Source organism: Canis lupus, chromosome 17 (assembly GCF_048164855.1).
Source record: "Canis lupus baileyi chromosome 17, mCanLup2.hap1, whole genome shotgun sequence".
In the NCBI taxonomy this organism is placed as follows: domain Eukaryota; kingdom Metazoa; phylum Chordata; class Mammalia; order Carnivora; family Canidae; genus Canis; species Canis lupus.
The window spans coordinates 866690-893976 of NC_132854.1; the positions used below are offsets into that span (position 1 = coordinate 866690).

The 27287-nt window shown below is 58.0% G+C and overlaps 1 protein-coding gene across 13 annotated transcripts in view; it reads right to left on the reverse strand.

The window, feature by feature from the left end:
- The window catches only part of MCF2L (MCF.2 cell line derived transforming sequence like), a 132020-nt gene that overhangs the window by 13003 nt on the left and 91730 nt on the right, over positions 1–27287 (reverse strand). For 12 of the 13 annotated variants that reach the window (XM_072782340.1, XM_072782338.1, XM_072782341.1 and 9 more), the window contains exons 4-17: positions 21558–21648; positions 12618–12737; positions 10046–10162; positions 9448–9597; positions 8694–8818; positions 7484–7598; positions 3971–4090; positions 3571–3762; positions 2981–3172; positions 2339–2498; positions 1610–1680; positions 1380–1456; positions 831–897; positions 90–205 (exon numbers count right to left, since the gene is read on the reverse strand). In XM_072782340.1, coding sequence (XP_072638441.1) covers positions 90–205; positions 831–897; positions 1380–1456; positions 1610–1680; positions 2339–2498; positions 2981–3172; positions 3571–3762; positions 3971–4090; positions 7484–7598; positions 8694–8818; positions 9448–9597; positions 10046–10162; positions 12618–12737; positions 21558–21648 — 1713 coding nt within the window. Of the gene's footprint in view, positions 1–89; positions 206–830; positions 898–1379; positions 1457–1609; positions 1681–2338; positions 2499–2980; positions 3173–3570; positions 3763–3970; positions 4091–7483; positions 7599–8693; positions 8819–9447; positions 9598–10045; positions 10163–12617; positions 12738–21557; positions 21649–21906; positions 22246–27287 lie in introns of those variants that run through there. The other variant, XM_072782345.1, reaches the window with a different exon arrangement.

Here is a 27287-nt window from a genome sequence, read left to right on the forward strand (position 1 = left end):
TCCACCCATTGGCCACAGCCCCAGCTCCCTGCAGGCGGCTGCCTCATAGAAGACCCCACCGAGCAGCTGCAGCCAGAGGAGGGCCTGACCTGTTATGGAAGTGGTAAATCTCTTCCATGTTTCCAAACAGAATGTCCTTTTTGTTCTGAAGGCCTGGTGACATGAGGTGCGCCATGAGTGGGTTATCCAGCTCAGCAGCATAACCCTGTGGAGGAGGGGAGAGGTTGGGAAGGGGCGCACCTGCCAAGATGCCAGGCTCCATTATGGGCTCCGTCACAGGCTCTGTGGGCTGCAAACGGGTAGGTGACACCTCTCAGGGTTTAGGAAGTGAACCCATCCTTATGAATTCACTGGCCATTTGCGAGATGACCACCTGGGCAGCCACCACTGAACAATGTGAATGAACTACAGACAGCACCATTTTTAGGGGCAGAGGGGCAGGGGTGGGTTCCATCCACTTAAAACTCAGATAACTGGTATGAAGGAGAGAAATCTGTGTACCCTCCTTGATCAATCAGTGGAATGTCTGTACCCCAGTAACCACCACCAGACCAAGATCCAGAACGTTCCAGGGCCCACAGGCCTGCTACCTTCCCGGCGGCGGTCCCCGAGGCCTCCACCTGAGCTTCCTGCAGGAGGATGGCATATAGTCCTGTCTGCCTCCTGCTCCTGCCGTGCTCTCAGGGTCAGCCACGCTCTCCTCGCTGCTGGAGCAGGTCTGTCCCTGCACCTGCGTCTCCTTGTCCCCGGTCCACTGACGCATACATAAGCTGTTTCCCACCAGGGGCCAAGTACAGCTGACCCCCTCCTCGCACCACCATCAGGCTCACCTCCAGGACACAGAGCAATTCCTCCACGTAGACCCGTTCTGTGTCCAAGAGTTCGTTCATCACATGCCTGTGAGCAGGGGACGGACAGCAGGGACATGTTGGAGCCCGAAGGAGCACAGATGGAAGAGCCCAGGGTGAGGGTGGGGGCGAGAAGAGGAGGGGTGGAAGAAGTGGCAGCAGCGTGAGGGGAGCCAGTCTGGGGCGGGTGGTGCTGCTACACATCCGTCCCTGGCTCTGCTGAATCCCTCAGCCACCGGGGGCTCCAGGAAACGGAACACAAGCCATTTCAAATCCCCAGAATCCTGCCTGAGGAACTGGGGACAAAAGGCTTTTCTAGGGAAAAGCTGCTTTGCCTTGGCTCTAGGCGTGGACTTGCCAGATGGACAGGAGCGCTGCACCCCCGCGCACGGCCCACACACATGCACGGACTCCACAGCGCCAGCGCGTCCCTCCCACTCTGGGTGTCAGCTCTCAGGTACGGCCAGACCCCCCGTGGCCAAAGGCTGAGATCTGAGAGCGTCGTGCCAGGCCTGGACCCGGGCCGCTCACCTCCGCAGGACGGCCAGGCTCTCCTCCTCATGGCCCGTGGAGCTGCTCCGACCCTGCCGGCCCTCACTCGCTTCGCTCTGGGGAGAGAAGAGCGCTCAGAGGAGGTGTGGCCGCATGTCCTGAACTCGAGGGGCCCGATCGCACTGCCTGCTGGGGAGGGAACCCCAGACCCACGGCACAGGCGGGGCGACAAGGGTGGCGCGGGAAGGTGGCCTGGACAGCGGCCTCACCTTGGCCCTCCTGTAGGGCCCTCTCCGGAGTGTGCTGCCCTCAGAGCTGTTCTCAGAGCCTCGCCGGCTGCCTGGTTGGAAAGAAAATGAAGAAGGAAGGCGTGGCCTCGTGTCTTGTGTCTGGAGGGGAAAGAGGTCCTGGAGTGCCTGGGTCTGCCTGTAGGGAACAGGAGTGAGCCCCCCGCCCAGGAGGGCAAGAAAAGCAGAGGAGATGTGGAGAGAGAGGAGGTAGGGGGACAGGTGAGTGGAAGATGGAAGGCCGCCTGGGCTGGTGCCAGGTCAGTGCACATGCGGGGCCTGACACCGCTGGGCCAGGGGTAAGATGTCCTCTGACAGATGCCACCTGCTGTGGCGGGGGTGGGTGGGGGCCGACTCTCTGGGGTCTCACCAGCTTTTGGTTCCCTCACCAAGGCCCTGACGCAGCTGGCAGGCACACACCCACAGAAGGGGCTTGGGGAGACAGCAGGGCCACCTGCTCAGCCTCTAAGGGGGAGACCACGAAGGGCCATGGCCCTGGGGACTCCGGGCTATGGTCGGAGCCGTGGGAGAACTATTTTGGCAACAGCATGAACACAGACAGCCCGGGAGCAGAGACTGGAGTCAGGGAAGAGCTCCTTGGGATGTTCCCATGTCCGGCCCATATCCTCCTGGCTCACTCGCTGGCCACATGCCGATAAAACCTAATTGACAAGGGCCCACCATGGACCAGAGAACAGTGACCACACACACCTGGGGAGGGGCAGGGTGATTTTGTGAGTGCCTCCGGCCGGGGCGCCACTGGCTGCACAGGCCTCATCTGCTTGGCTGCCAGCTTCTTCAGGCTTGCCTGTCTCCGGTGGAACATCTCCTCCATGCCCTCTTGCTTCTGGAAGACCTTCTGCACGTGCTCCTGAAGGGACAGGGCATACGGACTTGTGAACAAGAGATGCCACCAGTTTAAGAGGCATGTTCTCCTTTGAGCTTGGGACACCAGGACACTGCTGTCGTGCAGCCATCCTGTACTTGCCCCCTTGCTGTGGCTGGGAGAGGTGGGACCCCCTGGAATGGGGGACGTGAGGCCAGAAAGAGTCAGCTGGAAGGGAGGACATGAGAGTCCCATGAGTCTGCTGGCCCCTGGAGGTAGGATGGGACGTATGGCTGGGTAACAGCAGAGGGTTGGGATCAGTGTCACAGGACACAAGGCCCCCAGCAGTGGCTGCTCTGTCAAGAAGGGAAGGGACCTGGGGGCAGGAAGACCGCCCTGTGAGAGAGAACGTGCCGAAAGGGAAGCTGAGCCCTATGAGCACCCACGATGCACTGAGAGTTCCTCATGGGATCCTTCTGCTCATCAGGCGTGACTCCCCACCATCGGCACACCCCGGCTCCTCTTACCATCAGGTCTTTGGTGAGGATGGATTCGTAGTCCTGGTAAATTTTATTGAGCTCCTGGATCTTATTTTCTGCACCGGTCTCCAGAAATTTCTCAATTTCCTGCAGTGCGGCCTCTGCACCATCCTGGGACTGGCACTTGTCCACAGGCTGTGAGGCCAGCAGGTAGATGCCCTCATCGCACCACTTCATAGACTGGACGTGGGAAACGTTGCAGAGGGACAGAACGGCATTGTCAGGGGTGCTCTGCCCATGCCCTGCCGGCCGTCCTACCCACGGCCTGCTGCCACCAGGCTTTGGGGATCCTCCGCAGCACAGCACAGCTGCACAGCACCCCAAAGCCACTTGCATCCCTGGACCAGACTTGTTCACCCAGAGAAAGTACAGGAAATGAGCCGCATGCTAGGTGTGGCCCTTGGAAAGAATGTCAGAGGCGGCAAAATGAATTCTACAACACGGCCAGCTGTGAGTGGCTGGGCCTCGAGAAAGGCCCACAGACAGCGGCGTGTGGGGCCAGCTTCCAGCCACTGACTTCGGTCCATGTGGAAGGAGCAGGCCAGGCGGGACCAGGAGGGTAGGGGTGGGGGTCTTACTGCTTCCAAGAGGCCATGCAGCTCCAGGGACTTGCTGAGAAGCCCCCTCCTCCTCTCGACCTCGGCTGCAAACTGGTCACAGAGGTACTGGAGCTCGTGGCACTTGGGGCGGATGGAGTCCACGGCGTAGTGCTTGGTGTCAATGAGCTTCTCACCCTCCAGGGACAGGGTGTGGGCCCGCTTGACAGAGGCCTGCGGAGAGAGCCGCCCCAGACACACAGCTCCGCTCATGTTCGTGGGAGCAAGCCGTGGGAGGGATGCATGGCTGGGGGTTGGTGGGTGGAGCCCACCTGATGGAGAGACAGCCCCACTCCTGTGCCTTCCTAGGTGAGCCTAGGGTGCCACGAGCACCACCCCTGGGCTGTCCCCTGCCCAAAGCCACCCACGTGACTGTCCTTACGCTAGACTTCTCCTCGAAGCTGGCAAGGTCCTTCAGGAGGTGCTCTGCGTGCGCCAGGCTGTTGCCCACGTCGGTGAAGGTGGCTATCTTCTGGGCCAGTGCATCTAAGGAGGATTTGACCTGAAACACCAGAGGGGTAGAAGGCAGGGCCATGTCAGGGAGGGAGGCCCTGCCCAAAGCCGGAAGGGGGGAGGTGGCAGAGCCAGTAGTCACAGGAGACAGAGAACAGCACTTTCCTTCTGAGACTGGGAACAAGGCAGGGATGTCCTCTCTCACGACTGTTACTCAGCTTGTGTAAAACAGCAAAATAGCTACTACATATGTAAAAATACAAACAAACGAAAGACAAATGAAAAAGGGAAGAATCAGGCTGTCCCCATCTGTACACAACTCGATCGTCTATGCAGGAAATCTTCCAAACTCTACAAAATGACTCCTGGAATCAGTGAGTTCAGCAAGGTTTCAGGAGACAAAATACACATACAAGAATCAGCTGTATTTCTACATATAGCATGAATATGTAAACTCCAAAATTAAAAACAACATTTACAATTGCTTAAAAATGAAATGCTTGAGGGGGATCCCTGGGTGGCGCAGCGGTTTAGCGCCTGCTTCTGGCCCAGGGCCTGATCCTGAGGAGCCGGGACTGAATCCCTGCGTGGAGCCTGCTTCTCCCTCTGCCTGTGTCTCTGCCTCTGTCTCTCTCTGTGTCTCTCATGAATAAATAAATAAATCTTAAAAAAAAAAAAAAGAAATGCTTGAGTGTACACCAAACAGAACACACAGTAAACTGGTTTGCTGAAAAACCATACAACACTGATGAAGAAAATCTTCAGAAAATCATTGATAGTGAGACTCAATGTAGGGAAGATGTTGACTCTCCCCAAAACACGGGTTTGATGCAGTTCCTATCAAAACTCCAGCATAACTGTGCAGATCTAGACAAGATTGTTTTAAACATAAGTGGAGGGATCCCTGGGTGGCGCAGTGGTTTGGCGCCTGCCTTTGGCCCAGGGCGCGATCCTGGAGACCCGGGATCGAATCCCACGTCGGGCTCCCGGTGCATGGAGCCTGCTTCTCCTTCTGCCTATGTCTCTGCCTCTCTCTCTCTCTCTGTGTGACTATCATAAATAAATAAAAATTAAAAAAAAATAAACATAAGTGGAAAAGCCAAGGAACTAGAAGTGCAAAAATGATTCTGGGGAGAGAAAAGGAGGCGGGAGGAACGATCCACCGATTTCAAGTGCACGGTAAGGCTGCACAGCGCTGACAGTGGGACACACGTCCAGAAGCAGACCCAAACACGTCTGCCCCACTGATTTCTGAGCAAAGGGGAAAAGCAGCCCAGCAGAGAAGGAAGAGCCTTTCTGACGAGTGAGTGCGGCCAGGGCCCCTGGACACCCAGAGACTAAACACCGAACCATGACCCGATTCTCACCCCACACAAAGTTAGCTCAAAGTGGATCATGGACTTAAACGTAAAACTACAAAGCTTTTAGGAAGAAAAGCCTGGGAGAACATAGCTGGGATCCAGGATATAGGATCGTGCCAAAAACATGATCCTTACAAGAAAAAGTTGGTAAACTGGACTTTACCAAAACGAACACTTGCTGTGTGCAGAGCTCTACGTGCAGATGAAGAGGCCAGGGGCAGTGAGGAAGAGATGTTTCAGCCCATGCATGTGACCGAGGCCAGGACCTCATATGTAGGGAACTCCCAGTCCCAGTGGTGAAAAACCAAAACCAAAACCAAGACAATTTGGCCAGAAAACAGGTAACCATGGAAGCAGAGACGTTTCACCCAGAGCACAAACTGATGACCAGTGAGCCAGGAAGGCTACTCCGCAGCGTATGTTGCAAGGGGGACGCAGAGTGGAGCCACAGCGAGCTGGCACCGCACGCCCGTGAGCACTGTGTCAGGTAAGCACACCGCCAGGTGCCGTGCGGGCATGCTGCTGGGCGCACAGAGGGGCAGGTGCTCCGGGAACAGAGCAGCAGCTTCTCAGGAGGCTAAACATGCGGTGACCAGGACCCACGACTGTTCTCCTGAGCACCGACCTCAGAGAAACGACAGCTATATTCACACAAAAAGCTGCATGTGAATGTTTATAACAGCTTCTTTATGGTAGAAAAGTCCTGGAAACAGGCAACGGCGCAGGTGTCCTTCAATGGGCGCCAGGTTAAACTGTGGCATGCCCCAACCCCCAGGCACTAACCACTCAGCGGTCACAGGTGTGAACCTGAAACACTTGCATCCATTCTGCTGTGTGAAGGGTCAGGCCCAGAAGGTAAGTATGCATGACACCATTCCTAGAACATTCTTGAAAAGATAGCATATGGAAACAGAGAGGGATCAGGGGTTCAGCAGGGGGGTGAGTGGGAGGGAATGTGCCCTCGGGAGGGAAGAATGGGAGGGGATGGGGCTCTGGAGGGGTGAGGTGGAGGGGATGGGGTTCGGGAGGGGACTGGGAAGGGATGGGGTTCAGGAGGGGAGAGGGAGGGGATGGGGCTCAGGTGGAGAGGGGGGGAGGGAGGCGTGTCTAGAGGAGAGAACGGGGTCTGTGTTGGGATGAGATATTCCGTGTCCTAACTGCATCGCTGCTTGAACCGCGACCCTGAGAGGTCTGCAGATGAGGCTCTGCAGCCACAGGCTGGAGGGCACGTTGAAGTCAGGCTGGATGATTTCACAGCTGCAGGCAGATCTACGACCCCCCCATACTTGTCTGTCGGGGAGGCTTCCTCAGCCTCTCCAGCGGGACCGTGTTCTCCATCTGCTCCCACACGTGCTGTTCATGCTGCTTGGCTGGGGTCACCTCTCTGGTCCCGATCAGAGAGCCCCCCCAGGTGAGCTCCATCAGTGCCACTGAACCAATCCTGTTTCCCAGAAGCTGACATTTCAGGACTGGGGGGTCGGAACAGTGGGTTCTGCTCACCTTACACTCGGCCTTGCCACAGCTTTAGTGCTGGACTTGGGGTACTTATTTCTGGGGCATGTGAGATCCCCCTACCCACCGCCTGGACCAGAGGGACAGGAAAATTTTCTGCGGGGGACAAGGGCATAAGGGCGGCTCAATGTGTTTACTCCACGTAAATAAATGACCCAGGGGTTCTGCTGAGTCCTGTCGCTGACCGTGAACAGACGGCAGCATGTCGCTCCCGCCAGCCCTGTGCTACCCCATCTGAGTGGGCTGGCTGCTCAAGCATGCAGCAGGCACAGGATAAGTGCATACTGGATGAGGGAGCATACGGAGGCTCCTGGCTGTCCACAAGGAAGGCAGAGGGAAGCATGCTCCGATAACACAGAGTGTCACCCGCCACGTGCAGTGACTCACTTGCCACACGTTTCAAGGTCTGGTCCCACCGGGTCTTCGGCTCCAAGTGGCAGACCGAGACTGCTGACCATCACCTGGGCAGCTAAGCCTGCTGTGGCGGGTCTATCCAGGCCACCTTACCGGCCTCCTGTGGCCGCAGCACCAGGTGCCCACCACCAGGCACCCCCACGGTGGTTGCTCACCTCTCGGAAGTCCTGCTCGAAGTGCCGGAGCTGCAGACACTGCTGGAGCTTCTGCTGGTGCTTTGCCCAGAACTCATCGAAGGCAGCCTCGGTCTCGTTCAGCTGGGCCAGGAGCCTGGGGGAGGAGAGGCTCGTCTGAGCGTGTGGTGACTGGGGCGTGGGCTCCGTCTCCAGCTGCCCGCCGGCACCCTTGCCACCTCTCTCGGGCCCTGGACGTGGGATTCGCAGGGCCAGCCGTGCCAGAGGGACAGGCATCTCAGAGGCAGAGCGGGGGTGCGTTCCTGGCTGGGGTCGCTGCACCCACACCTCTTTCCTGGGGCCCACCAGCGCCCCCCAGGAGCCACATGGCACAGGGCTGGGCTGAGTGTGTTACAAGGTTGGGAGGGCAACGGTCTGGGCTTCTCCCTACTAGATTTGGTTTGGGGATGAAGGGTGCGGTGAGCTGCCACCATCCACTGACCCGGCTCCCAGGCCAGTAGCCGTGCCCGAGACCCACGTGTGTCACCCCGTCAGTGCTGGGGTGAGCTCCCCGTCCTTCATTCGTGAATTCACATCTGCATGGGCCCGTGTCCCCCTGAGGCTGCCCCGCATCACCGGCATAGAACATCTGCCCCCTGTTGTGTGCACTGCGGCCAAGAGGGGAGAGCTTAAGAACCCATCTGGGTCTGCGCCTGAGTCAGCCTGTGGTGGACTGGGTGCCATCAACAGGCCGTCTGGCTGCTCGGCTCCTATGCTCACCTCCTCCTTGAGCGAGGGACTGGTCTATGTGTGCAGCTGCAGCCATTCCAGGATGCCAAGTGTGTTGGGGTACAGCAGCCCCCGTCATGGCACTGTTGGGCAACTGAGGCCCAAGGAGGATGTGAACCCCGTCCCCTTCACAGCGAAGGAGAGAAGCCCTGGGTCTCAAGGGCACAAGCCAGCCAGGTGGGCAGAGAGAGGAGGGTGGGATGGGCGAGGGGCTGGCAATGTCTTGTCAGCACCAGCACCTGGACATTTAATCCCCCACGCTTGCAAAAAAGAACGAGCACTCTGAGGACTCCTCCTCCCCAGGACAGCTGCTTTCCTTAGGGTTTGGAAGAAAAGCATGTCGGCAGTATGGAAAGTGGTCCCCTTGTTTCCCGTTAGGACAAGGAGATGGGGGCCTGTGTGTCATCTGCTGCTCTGTCCTCAGCCGGCTGCTTGTTGCTCCGCCCCCAGCCTGGGCCCTTACCTCTGCACAGTGGTCTGGTTGTCCAGCTCATCCTGGTTCAGGCTCTGCTCCCCACTCTTGGCCAGAGGCTCCCTGATGTTCTCCAGGATGCTCTTCCCCTCATCCAATGCCAACCGCATGTCCTCCTGCGGGGATAGCATGGCGCGTGCACCCCAGGCTCACTCCCGCATCTCCCCTAGAGCTGCTGAAGGGCGGCAGGTATGCGAAGACCCTCTGGCTGTGGCCAGGGCATGGCCAGCGTGATGGGTCACTTGGGGGCAGCAGGATGAGGTAAGAGAGTAATAGGAAACTGGACCTCTATGTGCCTGCTTCTGAGGCATCCTCAATGCCAGGAGCAAAGGGATTGAAGGTGTCTTGGGTGTGGCCACCCCTGAGGACCACCAGCGAGGGGATCATGGCCCACCCAGCAAGGCTCCCTGGGAGTGATGGGCGCTGGCTTACGGTGTCAGACCCCACCTGCTGTCTGGGAACCAGGGCAGATATCCTGCCTTGCTCATGCTAGTAAAGCAGAAGTGTCTGGCCAGGGGCAGATCAGGCACAGGGAAGGAGCCCGCTCAGAGGGAGGCTGCCGGCCCCTGCTGCACTCTGGCCCACCGACCCTGAGCCGCTTCTAGGAAGGAGCACATTCGGGCTCTCAGAGAGCTCGCCCGGCTCACTGGCACCAAATGCATCATTGAAATGGCCTCTGTTCTGTCCTGCCGGATGCTCACCAGGCTTCTTACCCTTCATCACCTCACACAGAAACCACATGTACCTTTGCTTTGTCCTTCTTCTCCGTGTGTGCACAGAGCACCGAGCTCGTGGACTGCACGTCGTTGGGCAGCTCCGTTTCGGCCAGCTCGGTCCCGAAGGACTGTAGCATCTGAGCTGTCTGCTTGACCATGAGGGCGAAACTTTCAATTGCCTTGGGAAGAAGAAGAACAGCATCACCGAGCTGAGCGCGCACACCCCCTCCTGCTGCCTTGAAAGCTGGTGTCTGGGGCAGAGCGCCTGGGCATCTCGGGGAGGGCGTGGGGCCACTGGTGGGGCGGTCTCTGAGCCTCTTTACCTCAGACACGTACCAGGCACTGTCTATGTGGGTTCCTACCCGCTGGAGTCATCCTGTGCCTGTCTCTCCCCGGTTCAGAAAAAAACAGAGAAAACCACTCCCAAACTTATTATTTATGTTGTTTCTTCAGATGACAGTCCACTGAGACCATCTCCTCATTCTCGGGAAGACACTGAGGTTATCGGGAACATGTCTTTGGAAAAGACAGCAGCGTCATGCAGAAGCTATTCAACCAATAATGTGGGGGTGAAGGAGACCCATGGCCCACCACCAGCAGCCGCGTGTGGGAGGCAGCAGGACTCACAGTGCGGTGACACAGCCACCTGGTGTGGCAGTAATCCAGGGTCCCACCCAGGTCCTCGGTCAGCTGGGACTTGTCGATGTAACCGTGTAGTTCTGGTACTGAGCTCAGCATTATGACCTAGAGGAAGAAGGAAGCCGCCCCACAATGAGACCGCCCAGTGGCCAGGGAGCAATGCTCTCCCCTGGTCAGTGATGGTGGTAGCAGGGCTGGGAGGCGCTGGTGGGGGTCCCAGGCTGAGATCCCAGCCCCACCATGTCCGGGCTGGTGGATGTTAGGCAAAGTTGCTCATTCTCTCTGTGCCTCCACGTGAAACGGGCCCATAATGACCTGTCTCAGAGGGCAGCCTGGGTGGCTCAGCAGTTTAGCGCCTGCCTTGGGCCCAGGCCATGATCCTGGAGACCCGGGATCAAGTCCCACGTCGGGCTCCCTGCAGGGAGCCTGCTTCTCCCTCTGCCTGTGTCTCTGCCTCTCTCTCTGTTTCTCATGAATAAAAAAAAAAAAAAAAAAAAAAAAAAATGACCCGTCTCAGCATCAAAGGAAGGCATTCGAACCTGATGGGCACTCTCGGCTCCCTGGCAAGGGGAGTTCCTGGTGGGAACTGAGCAGCCCTCTGACACGACAGAAGACGGCTTCGAGTCAGAGTGGGGTCACTGATGTAACACTGGAGTCAGGTCGTGCCCTTCTGTGGGACACAGCGCCACAGGGACAACGTGTCTATTTTTCTTGCCCTTTGGGGGACATTCTGTCCACGAGTTTTGGATAAAGATACAGCCTTTGCTTGTAAGAGGTCACACAGATACAGCAAAACAGGCCAAATGTTATCAGACACCATCCTGTGTTTACTGAACGCCATGTGAGTTTTAAGCTGGGGGTTCTCGCTGGGGTTCTCGGTGCAGAACCACCAAGGGGACACCTGGCGAATCGGGAGACGTTTCTGACGGTCATGGTGTGGTGGTGCCGCTGAACACACCTCCCCCTCCAGAGGATAACGCAGCCCAAACTGTCCACAGGCTGCTGAGATCCCAAAGTCATGACCACCATGCAAGAGGCTGAGGTGTCCCTGGAGGTGGACAGCAGGTCTCAGCACACAGGACTCTCTGCTCCTCTCCATAACCCCCACGTGTGTCTAGGTAACCCTGTCTCATGACCCGGATGGCCGAAGACTGACCGGCTGGGCCATCAGAGCATCTACGTCACCTGCCTTGTGACTTCTGCATCTCAGCTAAACCCTGCGTGTGCTTCGTGTACGACTAACTAGAGAAGGTGCAGAGACCGTTTCTCTTGACCTTTCCTGTCCTGCACAAGGTCTGCACACAGCACCGAAACGTGACATTTTGCTAAAGTGAGCATTTTAGCAATGGCATTCTTGAGAGGATTTTTCTACAACTTTAAAGAGGTATCTAAAATGGGTCAGGGAGCTGAAGACTCAGTGATGATTTTTGAGAACTCACTGATTTGGGCCAAGAGTGCCATCTGTAGGGCTCACTGCCGCCCTTAGGACAGGCCCGTCTGCTTTCCTCCCACATGTCTGTGTTGAGACCCATCGTTAGTTATCGAGGTTCCCTGGCCCAGAGTAGGGAAGGCAGGACATCTGGGTGTCACGACGTGGCCGTCGGAGGAGGAGGCCAGGCATTGGTGGTTTTAGTGCTGGACCCTCGCCTCTAGCCGGCATGTCTGCAGTTTTGTCCTGACCTGCTCCCAGGACATGGGTCATCAGAAGTGAAGGCGTCTGGTGCTGCAAACACAGTGAGTGCACCGGTGTCCCCCATGACCCCAAAGCCCATGGTTTGGGGCTATTGAGTGCCACCTGCCCACAAGGCCCGGTGACGCCTCACTCACGGCCCCTGACCGCACAGAGTGCCTGCTATCCTGTACACTGAGGAGCAGGAAAGACTCAGACAACCACCACCGAGGTGCCTGGGGGCTGGCCCCGTATGTTCTCGTCCTCCTCGCAACAGAGGGGTGATTTCCTGGAGAACAAATGCACCTGGGGGGCAGGCTGCCTGGTGGTCCAGGCCCGGTGCTGCTCCCGTAGCTGGTGAGACATGGGCTGGCAAGCAGGCGTCACGGGACACAGGCTTCCTGGGCACACAGGTGGAAGGGACCCTGTGTGGCCTTGTTTCCTCAAGGGCAGTGGCTGGTGGCAGGCTGCACGTGCTGCTAGGGTGAGGAGATGAGGCAGGGGCCACCCACCCTGCAGGCCCAGGAACACTGGCACCCACTCCCCTGGCCCTGTCTTGACCCCAACACCAGCTGAGCCTGGCTATTCCTCATGAGGAGGCCCATTGGGTTCTCTTGTTCCTTGGTCGGACCCTCACTCGGTCAGAACGTTCTAGGCTCGCAGCTCTCATGAAGCGCCTGCACCTCCACAGTGTGGACGCTCCCTGGGGAGTATGAAGGAGGGAAGGATCCTGCTGCTTTGGGCAGCATTAGGAGGATGAGCAGCTCCCGCCGGAGCTGCTCTGTGTGATGGGTGCACCTGCTGTGCTGGGGCTGGGCCCTCAGAGTCTCCCTGATGGCGCAGGGGTCCAGATCGCAGTTCCACCCTGGAGCTGGGGCAGGGTGTACTCACCGGCACCTTCATCTTAAGGTCATCTCTATTGAATTTGAAAGCGAGGTCAGAGAGAGCCCGTTGGAAAAACCCTGTCGGACGCAGGACAAGGACGAGCTGCAGGTTTGCTGGAAAGGATGCCTGTAAGAGGACAGGAGGGCCGTGGGCAGACATGCCATGGACAGACGTGCTACCAGTCACGGGTCCTCACCCACCCGCCACTGACCATGTGCTGCAGACTGTGAGGACGTCCCTCTGGGACAGATGTGGTCACTGACCCTGGTTCTGTTAGAGATTACTCCCCTCTTAAAAGAAAAGGGAAACATCACGGTGCTGGTGCTGGTGCAAGCATGCCACATGGGTTTCCAGCGTATTACACTTGTTAGAAGCTGAGCTGCGTCCCCACAGACTCATACGTAAAGTTCCAAACCCTCAGGACGTGACATTTGCAGACAAAGTCTGCACAGAAATGACCAAGTTTATGTGAGGCTATTGGTGGGGACTGGAGCCAACATGCCAGGTCCTCATGGAGACACTTGGACACGTAGGGAGATGCCATGTGCAGACAGGGGCATGTCTACCAGCCAAGGAACGCCAGGGACTGCCAGAAGCCCCCAGAAGCTGCGGGCAGGGACAGCATCTCCCTCGCGGCCCCAGAACCAGCCTGCCAGCACCTGTGCCTTGGACCCCCAGCTCCAGACTGTGAGGCGGGGACGGTCGTTTCCAGCCCCATCTGGGGACCAATGCAGGACAGCCCCAGGGAGCAGACACTGGTCAAATAAACACAAAGCCACGTGGACACACACAAGCATTCTTCAAACAGGGACAAGTGAGTGAGCTCACATGCCAGTGCACATGCCTATAGACACAGTTACACGAGTATAGTTGGCCCCCGGCTCTGCGTATGAGGCGTGTGACCTCAGGCAAGACACTGGCCTGCCCTTGCCTCTGTTTCTCCATGTGTAAAGCAGGGACAAGAAAGAGGCTTCCCCACGCACTCTCCTGATGCACAGCCACGCACAGCACTTGCACAAAGCCTCAGCAACGAGGCATGGCAGGTATTTAGTGAAAGCTTGTCCTGGGTACCAGGTCACTTCCAGACGCTGATTCCCAGGGAGACCCCATTACCCGACAAAGACATTCTGAAGGAACGGAGGTTGGTTTCTGGATGACCGGGTCACACGCAGAAAAACGGGATCTACAGCAAAGATAGGCAGAGCCTGGGCTGACAGAGCCGCAGGGCAGGCCAGGGCGCCAGCCTGTCCACGGCGCTCTCTGCAGCTCATAGATCCACGAGTCTCAGCTGCTCCCCTGTCCACCGAGATGGACGCCCAGGCTGCAGCCCCTGGGAGCACTGTCACACCCACCCTGCCCTGCGCAGGACTGGTGGACATGAGCCCCAGGGCGAGGTGCTGGCAAGGGAGCTGCCCTGGTGGGGAGGGAGCCTGGCCTGTGCCCCCTGACCAGCCCCGTCCCAGCAGGCATCCTCAGGAGCCTAGGTCTCCAGGAACCGTGGCTCTGGCTGCTTCACTTCCAGGAAGCAGTCAACGCCTGGGTGCTGCCACTAAGCAGGCGATGCCCCCAGACAGCCCACCGACACAGCCCTCGGGCCCCGGAGTCCCATCGAGAAGCTGGTGCCACAAGAGCAGGGACCCGGTGACAGCTCCCCCCCCGGCCCACAGCCTCAGGGCCACCCAGGTGAGACCCTGGCCTCACCCCAAGCCCCCAAGGCTGGACCTGCACTGAGCGACTCCAGGGCCTCTCATCTCCACATGAGAGCAAGTCCCTGGAACAGGAGAAAAGTAGGGAGAACAGCCTTGAATGAGGTCTGGACCTGTGGGCATCAGGCTGACCCAGGTGGGTGTCCCACCAGTGCCAGGGACCAGTCAGTGTTGGGCCCACACCCAGGGCCCTCCTGCCTGCCCCTTCCTCCTGGGCCCACAGCATGTGCACTCCCCCTCCATATCCTGACCCCGGGCCCCCCAGTCCTTCTCCACCAACTGAGCTCCCCACCCCACCCCTGCCAACCTTGGCCCTGAGTCTGTTCTCCACAGAAGAGCCACTGTGACCCTTGTAAGGTATTAGTGGTGTCAGGACACCTCCTACACAAAACTTCCAGAGACTCCCCCATGCGCCCCCCCTGCAAACGAGCCAGAGTCCAGAGCCCAGCCTGCAGTGGCCTCCTGACCTCAGCCCTATCCTGCCCAGCGCCTGCCTGGGCCCTCAGGCAGGTGGCTCCCATCCCTGTGTCTCCGCTGCATGTGCACCTGACCCAAGGCTGCCGATGACCGATGATCGTCCTGGCGGGGCCACCTCCCGCCCCCACTCGTGGGCCACAGCGCATGCCTCACCTTCCCTTGGGGATTCTCTTCCTCTCCCGGCCACCTGCAGAGCCTGCTGCACCTGCAGATGTTCTTGCGCTGCCTCATTGGGAGTTTGAAGCCACCACCCGCCTACTGGTGACTCTGGGCTGTGTCTCTGGCCCTGTACCCCGAGATCCCATTGGAGGATCCCCTGCCTGCAGCCACCTTCATCCCCAGAGCCCCCAGGAAGATGCTCACACCTGGCTGTCCATGGCCTCTGGGTGGGAGGAGGCTCACGCCCTCCCCAGGGTCCCCGACACGTCTGTACAGCCCTGTAACCCAGGGGATGGGCACCAGCTAAATGTCCAAGGCCGCAGGGGCAGCAGGGCTCTGACCAGTAGTGCCCAGGGGCCACAGTCTCCCCATTCAGCTGCATTCGCCACTGGCAGCTGGGCCTGGGCACCCGAAGGGGTGTGACTGGGGCAGCCCCCCAGGCAGGGCGCCCATCCCCACTCCCGCCAGAGGCGCCCATGCAGTTTGGCTCCTTTGAGTGGAAAGGAAAGAATGCAGAGGAAGAGCGCTGAAGGTCAGAAGCCCCGCGGGCAGGTTCTGGGTCACCTGTCACCAGCATCTTGTGACGCTGGCCGCCTCTGTTTAAGGAAAGTTCCTTAGGAAAGTCTCTCTCCAGAGGCGAGTCATTGGTTCTAAATTTCATAACTGTTTTTATCACCCTCATGTGCCCCTCGTGGCAGGTGTGTGGGGAGGACGAGAGTTTGGACTTAGGAGAAGATGCTGAGCCCTGTTCTCCCAAAATGCCACTGAGATGAAGTCCATGGGCAGCGGGGCTGCCAGCGGCTGGAGGTGGGAGGCACTTCCTGCCCGGCCTTCTCTCCACTCCAGTCTTTCCTAGCCTTTACCTTCCTGCATCTTCCAAAAGTGTCATTTCACAAACAGGTAAGTGGAAGGAGGATTTGGGATGAGGGCTACAAATCTCCTCGGCGACCCCAGAGGGGCTGGAACAGGCTCCATGTCCAGTGATCCTGTTTACCCTGCGCCATGGGAATGCGCACAATGCAAAGGCCACAGAAATGTCATCTCGAGATGGGGAGTGACGTGGTTTCTGGACAAACATCCCAGAGGACCGTGTGTGTCCAAACATACAACCAACACTGCCGGACATGCTGGAGCCTCCGGAACCCAGGGCCTGGGGACCGCTGTTTGAAAACTGTCCCCAGGTTCTCAGAGTCACCTGTTTCCAGCCTGACATCACACAGGTAACCAGAAGATGGAGCAGCTCAGTCTGGCTGATGATGGCCAAAAATCCAGCACACGCTGTGCACTCAGTACCCCAGGGTGTGACCGCAGGAGGGCGTGACTCTGCAGGTCGGCGGTAAGCACAGGCCTCCCGCAGCCCTGGCCATGAGGCCCAGAGGCAGGGGCTCAGGACGCGGCCTCTAACAACCCCCTCAGTAGGTGTCAGGGACCGTTACAAACACCAGGAAGAAACAGACTTCAGGCAGCCCGGGGGGGCGCAGCGGTTTAGCACCGCCTTCAGCCCAGGGCGTGATCCTGGAGTCCTGGGATCGAGTCCCACGTCGGGCTCCCTGCCTGGAGCCTGTTTCTCCCTCTGCCTGTGTCTCTGTCTCTTTCTCTGTGTGTCTCTCATTAATAAATAAATAAAATCTTAAAAATAAAGAATAAATAGGGATCCCTGGGTGGCTTGGCGGTTTGGCGCCTGCCTTTGGCCCAGGGCGCGATCCTGGACACCCGGGATCGAATCCCACGTCGGGCTCCCGGTGCATGGAGCCTGCTTCTCCCTCTGCCTATGTCTCTGCCTCTCTCTCTCTGTGACTATCATAAATAAAAAAAAAAAAAAAAAAAAAAAATAAAGAATAAATAAATAAAAATCTTTAAAAAAAAAAAAAAGGAAGAAACAGACACCTCAATGAACAATCCACAGGAAGGGTGTGACTTGCAGGAAGGCCTGGCATGATACAGAGTACTCTCGGTGGTGCGCTGTGGGATGCCCACCTTCCCTTCTGGAACACTCTGTGTGGACTGGCACCCCCACCCGCTGGCGTGCCGGGACCTACCAACTGGTGTGCAGGGCTGACAACCTCCAGCCACCTTGCCCCATGTGAGCGACCTGGTCCCTTCTCTCCCTGCAGCATGGTGACCACAACATAGGGCGAGTGTACGCACAGCCCTGTCCCCTCTGGCTACTGCCTGCTCAGCATGCGTGTCCACTTCCTCTAAACTGCCTAAGTACTTGGGCACCAAGCAAACTGGTTCTGAGAAGGCTGGCCATGCCTTGGTCAGGGCTGGACCTCCCAAGTGGCTGCTGTGCACAACCCACCCTGCTCCCAACTCCTGGGTGAGGCTGGAGCAGGACATGCCACCGCCTGCTAACCTGTCTCTCACCCCCTGCACCCCCAGGCCTCCTGCCTCTGCTCATACCCCAAGGGGTTTGCTCATCATCCTCTCTCTGCTAGACAACTTCCCCTCCCCCTCTGATACTCATCCAGCATCACCTCCATGGGGAAGCCCTCCTGGCGCTCACACTGCTCCTGTCCTCACCTCCATCAGCGCTCAGCACTTCATGCTCAGACTCTAGTAAGTAGCACAGAGTAGGAACGCACGAGCTGTTTGATGCAATGTTATTTTGCCACGTGTGCAATACTAACTGGATGACCTAAAGACCCTGCACCCCTGGACACCTGGTGTTGTACATTTTCTGCACTCACAGTGGCACTGGCCTTACAGGTGAAAACCACATTCTTACCGCACACAGACTCACAGCGCCTTCCCCTGGGCCCTTGCTCAGCAGCAGGTCTGGGACACGCTGAGCTCAAATCAGGCTGGCTCACAGTAGACACACGCACTACCACAAACCCTCAACGGCTCACATGCACATGCACGTGCACACATATGCACAGCTGGGCTAAGCTGGGACACAGAGCCCTAGAATGGTACACTTAGGTATTTTCCAGAAGATGCCTTCATCTGCGTCCTTGGCACCGTGTCTCCATGTTTGCAGCTTTGTCCACCTGCTGTGACCAGGACGGTGACAGGCGGGCACGCCCATCGTCCCCAACACCCTCAGAGCTGGCTCAGGATACCCGGCACACCTGATTCTAGGGGCTCTGCACTTTGGCTCCTTGTTTTTCTGTTCCAAGCCAAGCGGAAGGCATCCGAACAGAAAGCAGAGCACCTCAAAACAAGGAAGTCTCTGCTTCTGAGCTGGCACACCAGGCGGCTACACACAGCACCCTGCCCCTGCTATGGCCTGTCACGTAAGCACCGCAGCTCGCTCGGACGGCCATGCACGTCTGGAGAGACACAGAACTGGCACACCACCTGCAGTGTATTGCTGCCCAGGTCCTGGGGGGTCGGGAGGTGTGCACGGGGAGTACCTGTGCAGGAGTGGAAACCCTTTAGAGGGTGCTGGTCTGCTGAAGCTAGGTGGTAGCTTCCCCAAAGCCCCTCCAGCTGAAGCTGGAAGTTTGGCTTCACAGCCCCGGGTGACCGTGTCAGCGGGTCAGCTCTCTCCCCACCTTGCCCTCCTGCACGGGGACAAGCCTGCCAGCTCTGTCTCCCATCTCCCATCCCCACCACAGAGCTGTGTCGTCCGCCACATCCCACAGCCGGTTCCCAGATGGCACATGCACACAACGACAGGGCCTGGCCTGCGGCCTCCTGGCCTCCCTGCAGGACTGCCTGGCGTTGCCTCCGTATCCCTGCATGCTGGCCAGCTCTGATCACACCCCAATCCCAGTGTCTGTCAGCTGTCTGCACCCCACCTGGCTGGACACTTCCTGCTTATGCCCCGCTTATATCTCCAACGCCCCAATCCCAGGACAGCACAGCACGTACCAGACTCTTAAACATGCTAAAGGCATGCACAGATTTTAGGGCATTCATGTGACCAGTATATTCATATAATACAAAGAATTGGAGTTAAAGAGAATTTTTGACAAGTATGCTGAAAAAATATTAACTTTTGGGGTTTCCAAACCAGTCGTGGGGAACCTCAAGGCTTATAGGAAAAAAGAGATTTTAAAAACTTCTATTTTGGGGATCCCTGGGTGGCACAGCAGTTTAGCGCCTGCCTTTGGCCCAGGGCACGATCCTGGAGACCCGGGATCGAGTCCCACATCGGGCTCCCGGTGCATGGAGCCTGCTTCTCCCTCTGCCTGTGTCTCTGCCTCTCTCTCTCTGTGCGTGACTATCATAAATAAATAAATAAATAAATTCAAAAAAATAAAAAAAATAAATAAAAACTATTTTTATTGTGTACAAATTTGTGTAAATATTAAATCTCAAACACCAGCTTTTCAGTTATGATTTTCACAAAACAAAATTTTAAGGGTGAGCCAGCATGCTTTAGAAATCCACCTGGTTATAACATCGGTGACAAAGGAAGCTGGGATTGCCCCTGGCAGGCGGAGAGCGCTGCATCCCTGGCTCCTGCAGTCTGCTCTGGGCCACTCGGCTCAGCCACAGGCTGCACTCACTCGCAGGCTACCTCAGTTCTTAAAAATAATTTACCTGTTTCTTGAAGAACTATCTTGTATTTGGGGACTCTTCTGTTTCTAACCAGGAGCAGCTGATGGCCTTGAGAGACATTCACAGTGAACCTATTTTGTCCAGGGCCGGGGCTGGGTGCCTGCCATAAGCTTGACCCAACTTCGAGGAACCCATGGTGAGTAAGCAGGAGTGGCTGTGCCTCCCAGAGCTGGAGGTGGGAGGGGGAGGGGGAAGGCTGCAAGGAGCAGAGGCCATCTGCAGGGCTGGGGCAGGGGCCCTCCTGGGGGAGGCATGTGTGCAGAGAGGAGACACCTGTGACCCTTACGGCAAAGGGTCTGACGCCTGTGTCCACCACATCATGATGCGTCTGAGCATGAGTTAGATCAAGCTAGAGACGTAGAAGACCTGGAGAGATTATTTAAATTTGAAGAATGTTGTTACTATAACACTATTACCTTCTTAAAGAGCGACATACTTGACTGGGAAGTCTTGGTATTCAACCCAGGACTCACTTCCTGATTTTATTTTATTTTATTTTTATTTTTATTTATTTATGATAGTCACAGAGAGAGAGAGAGAGAGAGAGAGAGAGAGGTAGAGGCACAGGCAGAGGGAGAAGCAGGCTCCATGCACCGGGAGCCCGATGTGGGATTCGATCCCGGGTCTCCAGGATCGCGCCCTGGGCCAAAGGCAGGCGCCAAACCGCTGCGCCACCCAGGGATCCCTCACTTCCTGATTTTAAATGGTTGTCTTAAGTCTATCGTGCATGTGACCATATGGTTCTTACAATTTAATTCTTGATTTAGCTTGCCATGTGACGTCACATGCATGTTTATTTTAAAATTTGAAGTAGTGAAATGGACACACTGGCTATTAACTGCTGATGAAATATCAAATGTACGTGGGGACGAGGGACAGAACATGTGTGTGGGGGCGGGGACGAGGGAAGGACACATGTGTGGGGGTGGGGATGAGGGACAGGACATGTGTGGGGGGGCGGGAACGAGGGATAGGACAGATGTGTGGGGGCGGGGATGAGGGACAGGCTGCAGGGACTGGATGCTGCAGGGACATTTTTTCAGAAGGACAAGGTGGAACCACAGGGACAGGTTTGCACCCAAACGATGCAGTTGTAAGAAAAGAGCAGACGCCAAGCCTTTAACTGTTAGGAGGATAACGAGGCCACGTAGGGAAGGGGGTAGTCTTTCCATTCCACCTGCAACCACAGCCCACTGGCCTCTCAGAGGTCAGGAACCAAAGATAGTTTGCACACACGACCCAGAAGAAGAGGTTTTGAGGATTTTACTCTGTCGAGGGTTCAGTTTTTAAGAAATGCTTGGGAGCAGCAGAGGTGTCCCAGCCAGTGACCAGCCATGCCTGCTCCGGTCCCCCTCCTGCCATGAGTCTCCGGCTGCCGTGAGGGAGCATGGGTGAAGCGCTGCACAGGGAGCTCGTGGCAGGGCAGAGGCTGCTTACTTGACTTCCCTCTTGAATCATTGCTGCAGGTTAAAAACAGCCCCAGCAGGAAGCATAGGGCAGCCACCCTCTGTGCGGGTAAGGGGCCTCAGGGGTCCCTGGAGCCGGCAGGAGGCAAGGAGGGCTGAGGCCTCTGGGTTAGTTGGAAAACTAGAGGGTCAGCAGCCCTTCTGGAAAGGAGAGGGTCAATTAGCAAAAGCTGTTCAACGCAATTTCAAACTTGTAGCCTGAAGACTCTGCTTGACACGGGAGCTCGAGCCCCATGTCAGAAGGACCACATACCCCTCCTCAGCATTGCTCATACTCAGCAGTCAGAGACGACCCAGTCGGGGGAACTGTTGTTAAATCTTAACAAGCCCACTAAGAGTGAACGCATCTGAGAACAGAACACTCGCACACACACACACACACACACACATGCACATGCACACACATGCCCATGCACACACAGACGCGCATGCTCCAGCGACTTCAGCAGCCCAGGGAGGCGTGGGCTCCCTCGCGGCCCCTGGCCCTACCTTGGCCCCTGAGGCCAGTGCACCATGCAGCCTTGGTCCTCAGAACACGAGCTGCCAGCCAGACAGACCCACTGCTGTCTCCTGGCACAGGGGACGAGCAGAGGCAGGCGTCACAGAGCCCGGGCACCCACACTTACTGCTATTCGCAGGATGGATGCCTTCACGGAGGTCCATTTGTCCTGCCTTCGGTCTATGACCAGGATGAATCCAATGCCAGCATCTTGTAAGCTGAAACGAGGAGAGAGATCTGCAGTTAGCGCGTGCAGCAGGATCCCAGGCTTTCGTGGGAGCTCTGAGAAGACCTTAGCTAGAACGATGCCTCCTATAATCCTTGGGCCGCTTCCGCGCTGCATGGTAAAACCCACGCCAAGGAAGCGTCCAAGCCGACTGCAGCATTTCTGTGAGTCCGGGCAATTTCCAGAACTTGTTCTTATCTAAAGATCCTGCATGCTGCGGAGACCCCCAGCCCCACGCCGGCCTTCTCACCGTGCAGAGACCCAGGAGACCCCCTCCCGGAGCTCAGGCACCTCCATTCCACCCTAAGAGCCGACCACTTGCCCTTCTGGGTTGACCAGGCGGCTAAGTCCTCCAAACAAGTTTAGGACCCGTACGTCACATGAGTCCTGGCATCTGAGGTCCCTATGTGTGTCCATGTTATGAAATCGCTCTTGATGGTGTGGCCACACTGTCGGGGGAACCTCCCAAGGTGTCCACAGGCTCACAAGCCTCTGTTGGAAACGGGAGGCCAGAAACGGCTCCTCGCATCAGCAGCACGCGGCGCCGCAGAGAACGCCGAGGCCGTGGAACCACAACCCCACCCGGCCTGCCTCGGCCCCGCGGAGCGGAGTCACAGTGGAGACGGTCCCGCCCTCGCCCTCGGGCAGCTCCGCGACCCGCCAATCGCGCAGCGCCAGCAGCGGCGCCGCCGCCAATCCCCGTGGAGGGGAGCGGGCACGCCCAGGTGCTGACTCCAATTGCTAATTTCAAGTCTGAGCAAATGTGAGGAAGGCACTTCTGGGTTCAAGTGAAAATCAGAATGACATGGAGCAGGCAATGGTCCGGTCTGGGCGTGCTGGGCCGGCTCTACGTCACACAGCGGGGCCGTCCGCGTGTCCTCACTCAGGTTGAATGGGGCGGACAGTGGTGCACAGAGCCGGGTGCTGCTGCTCTGCGTGCTCGCCCACACCTGATGCGGGGCTCCACCTGCCCATGGTAATCCGGTTCTGTAAGGTAAACACGCTGACGAGGTCCGCTTTCAGCCAGAGTAGCCTTCCTGCTGGGCGACAGAGCCCCTCGTGCACACACAGCAAGAAGCCATGATCAATGGCATTTCACAGCTGTGGGGGGGCACCCCACCCAACCTGTCATCGGAGCTGCTTTAGCTCTTTTTTTAGGGAAGGTCAGTTTGTCACTTGAGCTCCTGTCCTCGGCCAGATGTGGGAGTCCAGGGAGCCCCGGCCGCTGCGGGCACACGCTCCCTCCAGGGAGACCCACGCAGGTCTTGGCCTAAGTGGAGTCAGCCCTTAGCCAATGTGGGGCAGCCCTAGTTCTGTCCCAGGGGCTCAGCTGGGGCCACGGCAGGGACGGGAGGAAACAGCATCTCAGGCGGTTGTGTGAGCTCTGTCCACAGCAGGTGGACACAGGGGCTGAGACCTCCCAACCGGCCAGCACACACCCTCCTTGGAGGGGTCCACGCATCCTGGGAAGCCCTGAGCCATGACTCACCTGGGCTCTCACCCTTCCCACAGTGGAAGGGAACGGAGAGCCCAGAGACACTCGTTTTCATTGTGCGTGTCACCAGACCACCAGAATCCACCCCATTCTCTAGGAGGGGCACTGCCATGGGGGCTGGCAACGGGAGCGCACTCTGGGGTGACTCCTTGAGGCACCATGGGTCAGCTCAATTTCCTTTCCTCCAAAAACAGGTGCCAAAATAGTGTTCCCCTCTTGGGGCTGTTGGGAGGGTCAATGGTCACTTCTGCAAACCCATCAGTGTGTGGAGACAGGATTCTCACTGTTGCTCTCTTCTTCTCATTTCAGAGAGCGAGGCCTGACTCTGTGTCTCACTTTCTCCCTGGGATGGAGCTTTGATACTGGTGGGGACTCTCCATGGTCCGCAATGGGTGATGGGTAGGTTCCCTTTGCTATCCCACGTTGGATCTTGGAACGCCACACCTGGTTGGAGCTTCCAAACCCCGGACGTTCTCTCCTGCAGCCCAAACACACCCGTTCCCACCATGCTGGGCCCCGTGCTGGGCCCAATGCCCTCAACCGAGTGTTCGTGTTTATGCAAATGCCCGTTTGGGGGTCAGTGCAGGCCATGGGCAGGGCCGGGGAACCGTCCAGGCCAGGGCGGGCCCAGGGCCTCAGTCCCACTCCCCGTGTCCCTTCCATACTGTCACAGTTGTAATCGGAAGACCAGCATCACAAACAGGCATTGATGAGAATATAGCAGAGAAACCCAAGTTACCAGAAGCTCAAATTTAAAAAAATAAATAAATAAAATACAAATGAAATATAAGGGGAAGAGGTGCCCAGGTGGCTCTGTAGGTTGGGTGTCCAACTCTTGGTCTCAGGTCTTGATCTCAGGCTCCTGAGTTCTAGCCCCACAGTGGGCTGCATGCTGAGCCTGCTTAAGTCGTATGTTCACACAAAGCAATTGGACATTAACTTGAGTTCATCTTGCTGCTCCTCAGCACATGCCCAGTCATTGGGCTCCTCCCCCAGGCCAGGCTGGGACCCTCTTTCTAGGAGGGGAATTTCCTGTGCTTTTGGGCTGCCAAGGGCAGATGTACTTCTTTTAATCCTCACCATGGTCCCATGATGTAGGGACCACCATCTCTCCAGCTCAGAGTCCTGGAATGGAGGCTCAGAGAGGCTGAGTTGCTTGTCCAAAGTCACACAGCAGATGAGCACAGCTGGGGAGAACCTCCAAACTGCCTCCCGGGCTAGGTCCACACTGTGCCCTAGAGCAGCCCTGTCCCACCCCTCCCAACCCTGGGCAGGAGCCCTGGTTCTTGGGGGTCCCTGCACCACTCCTGGCTGTTGGAGGACATGCTGAGGGAGACAGACCCCAGGAGCAGACAGCAAGGCTGCCTACATGCTGGGACCCATCCTGGGGCCCAGGGGACGCCCCCTGCATACCTGTGTCGCCTGCCGCCCCACCTGGATGCTGGCCCACAGGAGCACAGACTTATGCAGCAGAGTGACCTCAGGACGTGGACACCTTCCTAGCCTCTCTGGTGCCCACACAACTGGTGCCACAGAGCAAGGCCCTGCATTCTGTGCTGCCCAGCAGCTGGGGCCAGCAGCGCAAGGGTCCCCAGCTACACCCCCAGCTCACGGAGAAGGGTTCTAGCTGCACCCACCGAGGGAAAGGACTCAGAGTGGATCCTGCTTCTGGCCCCCACCCATGGGTCTCTGACCTTACTCAGCCTGGGGACAGGGCAGCTCATGCTTGCATCTCTGAGGACCCCCCCCCCCCCCAGGGAGCCCGGCACTCCAGGCCTCGGGCTGGTGGCGATGAAGGTGGTGGCAGTGGGAGGCGCAGGGCGCATGATTCAGAAGCTGGCAGCCACACGGAAGCACCCATAGTACACACGGCCCAGCAGACACAGACATCTGCCTCCAGCCCCGAAGTCCGCTGGCTTGGAGGGGCCGCCCTGGCCAGCTGCCCAGCAGCTGAGTGAGGCTGAATAGCTCACTTTCGGCCCCAACCGTCAAAAGAGGCACAGAGCTCACGGAAACTCTGCTTCTGGGATTCAGCCACTCACTGGTGCCCTCTCTGACACCTGGGTGGCCTTGGTGGCCAGGCACACAGCCCGGTCGTGTGGGCGCAGCCTCCCCATCACGGGGCAGGAGCAGGGAGCAGCCTGAGAACCGTTTGGAGGCAAGGGCTGGGCAGTCCCCGGACGTCAGGTCTGCTGTCAGCTGCATCCCATCTGTCTGGTTCCTGGCCAAGCTGCATCGAGTTCCACAGACCCCAGACCCGACAGGGAGGTGGGGGACTCACCTGTTTACACTTGCTCAATCGCTTGCTAGTCAGAGAGTGGGGGTGGGTGGAGGTGCAAACATAAGTCAGGATTACAGGGCCGATAAAGCCTGGGCAGGGAGTGGCTGTGCCAGGGATAGCAGAGGGACGGAGGGACAGGCATTCTGCATCTCAAACTGCAGCATGCACCGGGCTCCCAGAGCTGCTGAAAGTGCAAATTCAGGCTCAGGATGCTTTGGTGGGGTCACGAGCCCCCCACTGCTGCTGTTGGTGCAGGGCCACCCTATGAGGCTGGTCCTGCACACAAGCCCTGAGGGCTTTCTGTGACCCGAGATGCCACCTGTGACTGAGCCTCTGTCCCAGAAGAGCCCAGAGGAGGTCAGACATGGTGGAAAGGGGGGTGTTGGACCTCAGGCCTGAACGGCCTGCAGGCAACTGAGACTAAGGAGGGGGTTGTGGGCACGTGAGAATCAGCTGACCCCAGGCTCACAACGAGGTGATGCTCTGGTGGAGCGGAGTGGGGGGGGCCAGGGATGTGGTGAGGGGGCAGGTGGGGGATGGGGATGTGGGGCACAGGGGGTGTAGGGCAGGAAGGCATGGGATGCAGGGGGTATAGGGGGGCATGGGGAGGGGGTGTGGGGGCGGGGAGCTCAGGGGACGTGGGGAATGCAGGGGGGAGTGAGTCTGGGCAGGGCAGCCTGCAGGGTGGTGGCCATCATGTCGGCGGGAGGGGGTGGAGGTGAGCACTCAGGTAGACAATGACGGGGTGCACCCTGGTGACATCTGAGAGAGACGGTTGGGAAGAAGTCCCAGGGCACCGGAGGGTGCTGCCTCTGCAGGTCCTAGATACTGGGGGGACGCAGCTTCCCAGAAGCAGAAGGGCCAGGCAGGGTCCCGGGCAGCACCCCTCTCCCCCGCCCTGCACCCCTTCCACCCCACACCCTGTCCACCTCCTCTGGAGGCCTCCACAGGGCTGCAGGGCTCTCGGGAGACACCTCCTGGAGGGCAGCTTCCCCAGCGGCTTGTGCCCCACACTGGCCCTGTGTGTGGTTTGGGGCATGCAGGGTGCCAGTTGCAAGAACCCCCAGGAGCCCGTTGCAGGGACTAAGAATGCATTCTGACCGTGCCCTCTTGTGGCCACAGGTGGGTGCTGCTCTTGACCTGGGTGCCCAGGGTGCCCCCCCCCGGGGGGAATGTGTGGACTTGCCCACCTAAGGGCTGCACTGCTTCAGGGAGCCCACCCCTTCTCTCTTCCCCCACCCCTCCCCCTTCCCTCCCTCCTGGATGGGGTGTTTGGGAATCCTGCCTGCTGGTGGTGGAGGTCTCAGAAAGGGGTCCCATCCTGTAAAAGCCAGGAGGACAGCTGGTCCTAAGACAGTCCAGCTTGGGGCAAATCCTTTAATGCTGGGCCCCCGCCTTCCCTGAGCTCCTTCTAGACTTTCCCAGCACAGGAGTAGCCCAGCCACACCCGCTCCCTGAGGCCCAGCCCCATGGGCAGAGCCCCCACCATCGCCCCAGCCTGAGCGTCCCACCAGGGGGCCTGACCTAGTTGTTTTAAGTTAGCAAATGCGCAGGGCAGTGGGTTTTCCATCCCTGAGGGACCACAGGCTTCTCCGGAGAAAGACAATATGAAAATGATGGTCACTGACAAACCACAGGCTTACTTCTCTTTCTTTTAAATCGGGGCTTAGTGACCCCACCACTTGGATGAGTGGGGACAGGATCACAGGACCCCTCATAGGCCAGACAGGAGGGGGGGCCTTGCCGGGCTCCATAGCTGAGCTGGGGTACCCTGGGAAGGACTGATCCCCTGAGGTTATCCCGAGCCACCTCTGTCCTTGCCTGCACTGGGGAGAGCACTGAGTCACATGACATC